The 11,473-nt window shown below is 40.7% G+C and overlaps 1 protein-coding gene across 2 annotated transcripts in view; it reads right to left on the bottom strand.

The window, feature by feature from the left end:
- Positions 1-11,473, bottom strand: part of CDON (cell adhesion associated, oncogene regulated) — a 60,743-nt gene that overhangs the window by 9,707 nt on the left and 39,563 nt on the right. For both annotated transcript variants that reach the window (XM_012001258.1, XM_012001259.1), the window contains exons 15-17: positions 9,997-10,218; positions 7,273-7,553; positions 4,512-4,591 (exon numbers count right to left, since the gene is read on the bottom strand). In XM_012001258.1, the coding sequence (XP_011856648.1) occupies positions 4,512-4,591; positions 7,273-7,553; positions 9,997-10,218 (583 nt within the window). The remainder of the gene's footprint in view (positions 1-4,511; positions 4,592-7,272; positions 7,554-9,996; positions 10,219-11,473) is intronic.

Here is an 11,473-nt window from a genome sequence, read left to right as displayed (position 1 = left end):
GGGTTTACGCCATTCTCCTGCCTCAGCCTCCCCAGTAGCTGGGACTACAGGCGCCCACCACCTCGCCCGGCTAGTTTTTTGTATTTTTTAGTAGAGACGGAGTTTTACCATGTTAGCCAGGATGGTCTCGATCTCCTGACCTCGTGATCCGCCCGTCTCAGCCTCCCAAAGTGCTGGAATTACAGGCTTGAGCCACCGTGCCCGGCGGTACTGATCAATTTTTAAACTTCAACACAGCACTCTGAATTTCTTAGGGAAATAGGGAGATGACCATAGATGGAAGAGAAGCTGAATGCACATTTTCTGCTGGAAGAAAAAGCTCGGGTGAACTGGACAACTTGTTGTTTTCATACTTAGCAAACCAACTGGGTAGATCAAACCTTAAGGCCTGAAAGAACTACTATTATAATTAATGTTCTCATATTCATCTCTACATTTTTTTGTCATCAGAGGACATCTGACATCCACGGAGGGTTTCAGGTTGGTGAAAGAGCATTCCCAAATCCAAGACACAGACTTTTAAGGTTGTCAATATATGAAACTCGGAAGTCATCTGTAGTATCTTTGTTCTCTAAAGCACTGTTCCCAATCGTTTTACTACTACTCTTGACTATCAGCCATGTAACTTGTACTGTTTTTCCCAGATGAATTATATAATTTTTCCAAGCTGATTTTTGCTGGGAGACTTCCTGTCCATCTCCAGTCTCTCTTAAGACTCTTAATTTCTCATTCCTTCCTGATGGGATCTCTCAGTTTGTTCATCTGTGAATTTCATCAGTGTCCCCTCTACTCTCTCTTACAAATTATCAAGGCTGATGTTAAAAAAAACCAGATTTAATGTCAATCCCTTTCCATTAAACTAGCCAAGCAACTAAGAAGCCACATTTGATTACATATCCAGAGCTGCATTACTGCCTTTTGAATTCAGGAGAGGAGAAGAGAAGGGTAGAAAGCTTTTGATGTTTTTTGATTAAAATCCGTTTAACTCTTGAAATGCCCAAACAGCACAAGGATTTCTTGATTAGGTCTCTGGTGTAAGGAACTGGCTCTCTGCAAAGCTGCATTAAATATGCTTCTTTCTAGGTGTTCATAGTGAGCTTTACCTATTACTCTTAAAAATTGCAAAGGGGTCAGGCGCGGTAGCTCACGCCTGTAATTCAGCACATTGGAAGACCGAGGCGGGCAGATCACATGAGGCCAGGAGTTTGAGACTAGCCTAGCCAACATGGCAAAACTCCATCTCTACTAAAAATACAAAAGATTTAGCCAGCCATGGTGGCACATGCCTGTAATTCCAGCTACCAGGGAGGCTGAGGCATGAGAATCGCTTGAACCCAGGAAGCAGCACTGCAGTGAGCCAAGGCTACACCACTGCACTCCAGCCTGGGTATCGGAGTGAGACTCTGTCTCAAAACAACAAAAGAAAACCGAAAGAAACTAAAAAGGATTCAAGGTAATGGAACACAGTGAGGCAAGTGGTCATTTATGGCATGTCACAAGAGCCCCAGAATCAAGAAAAACTTCCCCACAGATCTATATAGTGCCCCCTCCCCTCACCTGTTCTCAACTGCTCATATCATACTCTCATATACATAATAGAGGCAACGTTTTCTCTCCAGAAGGAGAGATAAAAGGGGTCAAGGGTTGGCAATGTCTTGTTTCTTAAAAGCTCACTCTAAGAAATATGCTTAAGTTTACAACGGAGAAGGCAGAGAAAAAAGAACCTGGAGTGGCAGGGCACAGGGCAGGTAAGAGTCCATACAGAAAAGGCCCCACGCAAGACTTCTCCAGTTCTCAGTATCTGTGGAATAAAGAAGGTGAACTGCAGAGGCACCACCAGATCTCAGAGGGCAGCTCCCCAGAAGTACACTGTGGGGCAGCAGCTCTTCATCTCCCGCAGTGCTTTCGGCCTCGAAGGCTGCACCCAGACGCCTAGACATCACCTTCAACTGCTTCTTCCACTGGCCTCTTCAACCGATTACTTGGTCTTTTCTTTTTTTTAATCTCTCAGACTCATCTCTTTCTAAATCCTAAATCTCTCAAAATTCTTCTTTCTCTCCCTACAACTATGCTAGTCTACTATTTCTCATGTTTGTTTTGCTTTGTTTGACCGAATAGCCAAAAACCCTATGAGGCCCACTTGACAGCCCTCATATAACTTAACTGAAATCATGCTTCTGTTTATGTTTACACTATTTCAGCTGACATTCAGAAATGCAAACTCATTCACAGTAACAATGTGGATATTCCAAAAGTAAAAACTTACTACGATTTTCTACATTTTGAGAGTAAACCACGTATCATCTACCTTTCAGCGTTCACAGCTTTTTACAAATTTTGTCATTTGTAAGATCTTACGAGGAGATACCTGTTCTCAATTCCAAAGTGAAAAGACTTAAAATCTTTAAATTTAATAATCCAAGTTTTCCAGAGCTGAAGGTAGGTACTTATTGATACTTATCTGTCCAATTACTAAGTGTCAAAATCATACAGTTGCTCCTGGGAGCCAGGTGAGACACTGGCTAACCTTGGAGGCAACGCAGGCAAGTAAAGACTTGCCCTAAACAGGTAGATTCTCATGAGGAAGAAAATTTAAATCAGGAAGAAAAAGAATCTGGTGTTCCAAGCTGAAGAGAATTCACCTAAATTCCCAGATAACAGTAAAACCCACACACATGAAATGCAGTAAGTCATTAACTTGAAAATTAATAGAAATACAATTGTCCATTGTCTTAAAGGGGAAAAAAAACTATTATAATAACAACTTTCAAATACTAAAATACTACATACACACGCACATGCGTGCAAACATACACACACACACACACACCCATTACACATACAAATAGCCACAAATCCAAGGTCATTTAAATGGCAGAGGTCATATAAGTCCTTCTAAGGAAATGGGATGTATTCTTGATATTAAGATGATACTTCATCATAAAGACATGATTGGCAGGAAATTGCCAGAGACTACTATCACATTATGTTGGGAGCAATTTTACATTACCTAGAACAATTTTCCCCTTTTCGGTTAAGGAAATAGCTTCAGAAACATCATGTAAGTTTCACAAGATCACAGGTTTAAGCTATGTCAGAGCCCAGGTCTACTTATCCTTAGACCAGAGATCCCGTCGTTAAACCATTTTATTGTCCAGGGAGAAGTAAGATCTGCTGATGACCAAGAACCATAAAAGAAAACACATTATCTTTCTAAACAAAACCGCTTGTAACTAAATCCATCTGATTATTCACCAGGTACATGAACCACCTTTACCAGGTCTTTAGTATGTTGCCTAACAAACTATGGTAAAGTCCATGAAAAGCTCAAGACAAAAATGTGGTTTCAATGTGATGAACATTTTCAAAACCAGGGTCATAAACAATTGAGATACGTAACAAGTAAACCTTAGTACATAAAATAAGCAGATGGCTCTTTTATAGACACACTATAAGTAAATGATTAATGGGTTAAGTAAATGATAACAAAAAATCTCCAAGAAGCTTCGTGGCTTTTGTTCTGCAACTCTCAAAACGCAGGCTGAAACAATGTACTTTTAATTCGATGGTTGGCCTGATCCTTCTTCAAGTTCTGGTTTCACTAACTCCCAGAGACAACTCTTAACTGTTAATTCATTTTAAGTATATAGGCCAAACATCATTTCAATAACAAAATCTCTAAACTCCCACCCATATGCCAGTTATTTTATGTACTAACTATGATATAATCTTTTTGGTTGTAGAGTTTTAGAACTGAGAAGGAAGCACTTTTGACACCATGTAATTCAATAACAATATTATGTAAAAGAAAGAACTAAGATTTCTGAAACAACTTTAATACAACAAAAAGCTTGGTAATCCTTTGGGGTTAATATAGAGATAGTAGGAAGGTGTGCTGAATATCCTGTGTGTTAAATGTACATTGCTCTACATATTTCTATCTTGTTTGAAATATTGTGAGTACACATCACTTTTAAAACTAAAATACAAAATTCAAAGCAAGGTTTTGCTACTTAATCTTCTTAAGATTTTAAGAATTAAAAAAAAACACACTGGCTAATCTGGTAGGAAAATTTCAGTAATATTACTATGAAAAAAACGTTACTATATACAGAGTGTTCCCGCCTCCCCCCAACACTCGGACACACTGTCATTCATCCTCATAACATCCCATAACATAGAGTAGAAAATAAAACGTGAGAAAAGATAAAGTCTTTATAACAGGGAATGACCCTAATTTAAAATTTTCAAAAACATGAAGACTTATAATAGTATTTCTGTGACAAACAGACCCTTTAAGATTGTTTCTATATAGCTAAAGACACCGAGGCACAAAAAGATAAAAATTGGAAAGCAGAGGCAAAAAAATCAGTAGTAGCCTTAAATTTAAGACTGCAAATCCTGCACTTTATATCCCAGGTAAAATTCTGAGAACTTCCTTTGCTGAAGGGAAAAATAAAAGGATGCATGTCTTATTCACAACAGCTTGTGCAGATACATCATTAACATACCTATTGTTGTTTCGACAGTTTCGGCAGTTAACACACTCCAGAGGGTCAATCTGAGGCACGGCCGTGTACATTCCACCACCCTGGACAGGAAGGAGGGTCAGAGAAAAAGAAAAGAAGAAGGAATGCTGAAGGTGCCCACAGACCAGTAGCCAAATAATCACAAATACACACAAGCCATGTCAACCATAAATGGGCACACGGTATATTCTAACCAAGTCCCAGAGCAATGTCATTGTCAATATCATTGACCCATATTCACAAAGGAGTGAATGAGAGTTCTGCACTATATTAAACTGTATTCCAAAAACTTCACTGCCAGGTTTTTCTACGTATTTCTGTAATAGACAAAAGCAAATAAATGAAGGGAAAGGTTTAGTCATTTCCCTTCAAATCTAGTGGGCTCAAAATACATTATACGTTATAGCCTCTGTTCATTTTTCCTTTCTCGGCAGTCAGGGAAGAATTTCATGTGATGCCAGTTGGAGAAACAGGGTGTAAAACCTGTGTGGATGATGTCACATGATAAACTCATCTTCATTTTCCTGTAATTATTTCGATGAGGTCTGTTCACTTGACAACGCTGAGTTTTAAAGCACGCTATATTTTTCCAGATGGAGGGGATCTGCGGCCAGCAATGACTTGGAGGGGGCGTGTTAATATTTGGATGTTGCTTTTGGCGGAACTGCCCAGCAATTAAGAAAAATGCCCAGATTAACACATACCTCATTGTAAAATGTTCACTTGACAGATAACGATAGCAAGGTTCTTCAAAAATGAAGTTAAAAATTAAACTAGCCTGATAGTCAGAGGCAGAATTCTGCTTTCAGAAGAAAAACAGAACTGAATTTGATACAAGGTGGGAGAGGCTGTCACACTGCACCCAAACCCAAAGCAGGCCTTCAAGGTTAGAAAAAGTTCAGGCAATTGTTTTTCCTAGAATACTTTCCATTGCCATTCATTTCGTAACAGCAGCCAGAATCTAAGCAGACCAAAAGCGCTGAAAATTTCCTTCAGTGTTTCTGACCCAACCAGCAATTGGAATGATTAGGAACACATCAAGAGAAAAGAACTCTCCTATACTATATTCCATCTGAGAGCAAACCTGAAAGGTTCAGAAAATGAACTTCCCAACCTGCAGGGTAACGTTGTGGGTTAGGGATTCTCTGAATCCCTAAACATGTTAAAGTTAGTGCAATGATTTTTAGGGTCACTAACACTGTTAAAATTTCTTTATTTCCTCCACCCAGAAAAGTAAGAAATCTAATAGTTTAAAATCACAGATAACTTCTGACATTGTACACCAAATGGGGCGCCTATTATTTAAACAGAAATTCATTGTTCAAAAAACCCAAGGTTCTGTGTTCAAACACTAAAGCAAACATTGGCCTTATTTTTCTTCTTATGGAAACAGTGTGTGCTTGTCAAACGTTACTACTCTCTCCTTCAGTTTTCTTGGACAATGGTAGTAGTTTGGACTAGGAATGGTGACCAAAAAAGTTCAGAAGTCTGAATACACGCTGTATCTTTCCACACACAACAACGAAATCATTATTCTCTTTTAGTAATGAGATGCATTAAAGCAAATTAATATTTCTTCCTCAACATACAAAAGCCAGGTCACACAAAAGCCATTCCATTTCTAGCTTTAAAATATGAGTACACATTAGTTTTGTTCTCCAAATAGATTTTAACAAATCTTTAATAAACTGAAGATGGGGAAAGAAAACCTCTAAGCTTCTTCAAATCGTAGCACGCTGTGGGTCACGGTAAATTTATCTGTAATCAGAACAATGCCAAAAACTGAGTGCTTAATTCGATCAATTAAACACATTATCTATTTGATCAAAAGTAATAGAGATGTGCATCCAAACAATGTCATGAATCAAACTTTCTAGTGCAGACAACCCCAGCATAAGTCTAAAATATGCTAGTCATTCTACTCCCATTTCGAAAATTAAACGGTATCAACTAGTTATCTCTGAAATCAGGTTGTCTTAAGGGATTATCACTCTTTGTGGCTAAAGAATACTAACATTGTAAAATGTGAAAAGCTTACCAGCCACAACAACAAAACACACTGGGCAAAAACCAACAAAAGCAGCCCATGAAAGGTCAGAGGTCACAACCGGTGGCTGCAGAGACGTTTGGCATGGCCTACAGATGTTTTCCAATTTTCAATTAGGTGCCAGCATGTAAAAATCAGTCAATTTCACCTGGATTTACAGAGGTTTTGAAAAATCAGAAAATCTGGCAACACTGGGCCCTCAGCCCATGACAACTGTAAGTGTCAAACTGCGGCTGCTTCCCAAAGACACAGTCTGAGCTCTCCAGGTGGCCATCGCCTGCAGCGCTACCATCTCACTCCCACGACGTCCTGATCTGCCTGCCTCTTCTCCGCATTTGCATTTTCAAGACCCTGCTCTCAATAAATCAAATTTAAAGTATTTGGTCTAGCCTACGTCCAGTGGTATTTCCATTTCATCTAAAGAACGACTTCCAGTCTGTTCATTGCCGGTATTCCGCTTTCAGTGTTTAATAATTTTAAAATGAAACTAAACTGATGAATGTAACTATGACCTGGCAATAGAAAACAACTTACAAAGACTACCCGGGGCCAAAGGGCTGCCAGCGATCGATGCTGCTTCCATTCAAGGGAACCTGTGAGGTTTCTGTATTGAACAAAGCCCAGCGTGCTGTCCCCGTTCTGGTGCTTGGCACCCTGAGGGACAGAGGGGTTTTTATTTATAGTTAAGTCTCTTACATTCACTAGATGATGAGGATGTTCGAAATCCACATGCGTCCTGGTTAGAGAGTTGGTGTGCCCAGAGTAAAGCCCTCCATTTAGGCTCCCATTCGCGATCCCATTGACTCCGTTGGGGACCTTACGGTGAAGGTGGGAATAGCCACTGCTGAGAGCGCCGTTGGTTAGGAAGCCTCCGTGAACATTTCCATTTATCTGACTCGCTCCCGAGAGAGTGGTGTATTCCACCATCTGCCCATTCATATCTGATCCTTGGTAGAGATATCCTGGTGGGTCATATTCTGGTAAAAGAGAACAAAAAAGCCACACACACACACACACACACACACACACACACACACACACACACAAAATAAGACACTGAAAAGGACAATCTTCTTGCTGAGAAGGTCTTACTGATAAAATCTCTAAGAGACTACAAACAGACTACAATAAAAACATTTGAAAAATGTTCACTTAAAGCCTACTTGTAAGACATAGTTTAATAAAGTTATTGCTATTATTTTCCATAGAGTGTAGAGATAGCTGTGAACTCTGAGTTAATTATGATTCTGTTAACGGGAAGAAAAATTAACTCAGGAGAAATTACTCAAAAGGGAACGAATATATTGGGCAAGCTAAACTATCAGAGTACTGGCAACACTAGGAAAAGTGCTTAAACTCCTAGATATTATACTTCAAAGTGCTGAAAACAACGGCATAAAATGACAACAAAAGACTAGCTTTAGGTGGGGTATTTCCAGTGGCAATAAACCACTCTATTAAGTAAAAGGATGGAGCTGTACATACAGTCACTGACCATTCATACAGCTCCTTAGTCATTATAACCCATTTGGAAGGTGTGGGGTACCAAAGGCAAAAAGTGATTCTATTTTCTTTTCTTTTTTTTGAGATGGAGTTTCGCTTTTGTTGCCCAGGCTGGAGTGCAATGGCATGATCTTGGCTCAGTGCAACCTCTGCCTCCCGGGTTCAAGCAATTCTCCTGCTTCAGCCTCCTAAGTAGCTGGCACGTGCCACCATGCCCAGCTAATTTTTTGTATTTTTAGTAGAGACAGGGTTTCACCGTGCTAGCCAGGCTGGTCTCGATCTCCTGACCTCGTGATCCGCCTGCCTCAGCCTCCCAAAGTGCTATGATTACAGGTGTGGGCCACTGCACCTGGCCTTCGATTTTCTTCTATTAAAAGCATATAAATGACTGTCTCAAAAACTCTGATTTCCAGAGGCACAGCTACCAGATATATGTAGAAAAAGTAAAGTATCTCTTAGAAACTAAAGTGTCCAAACTGTACAGGATTTGTTGTTGGAGCTTGGATAAAATCTTCAAAGGTACGAGAGCTCGCCAAGGCTGGATTAGGTGTCCCTCCTTTCCTTAGCTGCCCGCATTACTGTGCACTCTTGCCCGGGTGTGTAATCTCAGTACACCTGCTTGTGGTCTCCACTAAACTATAAACTTTGAGAGGGCAGACGTGGCGTTTATTTTATTTACCATTACATCTCCACTGTCCAGAACAGTGCCTGGTATACAGAAGACAATGATTATCTTTTGAATAAATGACTGAATGAACACCACCATGAGAATTATCCATTTTTAAACATATTATCAGGTCACAAAGTAGGATGACTTTAATCCGATTAATATAGCTCAGATGACCAGATTAATACTTCTCTTTTAATGATTCAACATGCACTCACACAGTTAAAGGCAACCACCATCCCTTTCAGATTAATACTTCTCTTTTAATGATTCAACATGCACTCACACAATTAAAGACAATGGCATTAAAACCACTTAGAAAATCAAATGATCACCATCCCTTTCAGCCTGATGCAGCCACCATCTCTTCCCCTATCTCTTGGACGGCACCATTCAATACAAACAGAGTACTTCCTTCCCCCAGAACCGGTAACTAAAAGGGGAGCATGCGTGAGAACTGGCTAACAGCCACTGGAAGTGCCTGCTGGGGTCGTCCCTCACTTTTCTTTCATTTCCTTATTCTGGAGCCAAAGGGAAAACCAAAAAACTTCCTCCCACCAAAGACTAAACTCTCTGCTTGATTTGATGATCCTATTTTATAATAGCTGAGATAATACGAAAAGTAAGACAGTGTGCTGAAGAGAACTGAAGGAAGTGAAAAGAGAAAGGGGGTTCTAGGTTATTTCACTGTTATTTCAAAGCAGAGCCATCGTCGATGTTCAAGCACACGTATTCCTAGATACACTCCAGGGAGAGGACGCCACGCTGGAGCAGTCTTGAGTCCATCAGGCACAGAAACAGGGCTGCATTATCCTCATTGGTTACGTGTCATTCAGTGACAGTGACTTAGAGAAGTTTTCACTACCTGCTTTCCATCATGGCTTTTCTATTCCCTGTTGGCAAGCTCTGTACCAGTGTAAAGGTGTTCCTACAGCAATTCCAGAGCTCAGGCTCCTCTTTGGTGGTCCAACAAAGCTGGAGTTTCCCAGCAATAAGTCAGCCATTTACTTAGAGACCTGCTTAGTTTTGGCTTTGGTGTTTATGTCTGCTGGGCAATTTAATTTGATGCTCCACTTACTCTGGCTGACAGCTAGGATAGTTTTAAAGTCATCTACTCTGAATGAAGAGTATCTCATGTGCTTCGTACCATGACACCAACACACAACAGTGTTAGAAATCAATATTTATTCTGACAATATTTGTCCACCCATCTTTAGAAAAAGAGAAGGAAACACTTATGAGTGACTTACTTTGTATGGTATTCTGCTGGCGATTCTTCCACAGGCACATTGCAATGAAAACCATCAGAATGAGGACCATGACGCCCAGCACACAGCCAACGATCAGATATAACATGTCACTGCTTCTAGCAGGGCTGGCTGCAGGCCCCACATTTCCTCCACTTCCCGAAGAATTTGGAGGGGTACTCAAGTCTTTGACAGGATATTCAGAAGCTCCAGGAACACGTTTCACTAGTTGAAATATAAAGGAAAACATGATGTCAGAGTGAATACAGACTCCATGAAATGGTTTACTCTCTGAAGGAGGTCTGGTTAGGAATGCAAGCCAGTCTGTTTACTCTTGTGACTGAGATGATCTGACCACCAATGAGTCACAAAGAGGGCTCCAAAGTTTAAAAACCTGATGTGCCAAAGTTTTAGTCCACAAACTTTAGAGAAATCCTAAGAGCAGAGGAACACATGCACTTGGTCTAATCCAAACTGCTATATGATTATCTGCTTAACTGTACTTGGAGAAGACTCCCAAATAGTTGAAATGAAAGTGTTTCCACTTAGGCCGGGCATGGTGGCTCACGCCTGTAATCCCAGCATTTTGGGAGGCCGAGGCAAGCAACTGTCTGAGCTCAGGAGTTCGCGACCGGCCTGAGCAACACGGTGAAACCCCGTGTCTACTAAAAATACAAAAATTAGCCGGGCGTGGCTGCGGGTGCCCGTAATCCCAGCTACTGGGGTGGCTGAGGCAGGAGAACTGCTTGAAACCAGGAGGCAGAGGCTGCAGTGAGCCAAGATCGTGCCACTGCACTCCAACCTGGGCGACAGAGCGAGACTCCATCTCAAAGAAAAAAAAAAGTATTTCCACTTATGGATGGAACACAAACTCCTTTCTGTCAGATATATTTTGAGCTAAACAAGACTCAGAATTACAGATTTTATGCTTCTACCATGTATATAAAAATCACTACCAATAATAGAAATTATGGCTTTGGGTTACTAGAACAATGACCTTCCAAAATCTCACACATAGTATTAAGCATTCCAAAACCAAAGCCTTTGGAGCCCATGTAGGTGCAGTTCTCTTACCCGGTTCATCGGTATTCTGGGTAATAGCAATAACAAAAACTAGCAACAGGTGGGACTCAAACCTCATTCTCTCATCCCCAAATCGTATGTTCTTACGTCTCTACATGTCACAGAAAAGCAGCAGAGCAAAGTGGTCGGCAGCCAGTCTCCGGAAGCACACAGCCTATATTTATACCTCACCTCCACCTATCATTAGCTGTATGACTTTTACCTCCAAAACCTCAGTTTTTATTTATTTATTTATTTATTTTTTTTGAGACAAAGTCTCGCCCTGTTGCCCAGGCTGGAGTGCAATGGCATGATGTCGGCTCACTGCAGCCTCTGTCTCCCAGGTTCTAGCGATTCTCCCGCCTCAGCCTCCCAGGTAGCTGGGATTACAGGCACATGCCATCATGCCTGGATTTTT

The sequence above is a fragment of the Mandrillus leucophaeus genome, unplaced genomic scaffold (assembly GCF_000951045.1).
Source record: "Mandrillus leucophaeus isolate KB7577 unplaced genomic scaffold, Mleu.le_1.0 Scaffold656, whole genome shotgun sequence".
NCBI classification, from domain to species: Eukaryota; Metazoa; Chordata; class Mammalia; order Primates; family Cercopithecidae; genus Mandrillus; species Mandrillus leucophaeus.
Note: the sequence above shows the minus strand (reverse complement) of the source record. Positions and strands in the feature narration are given on the sequence as shown.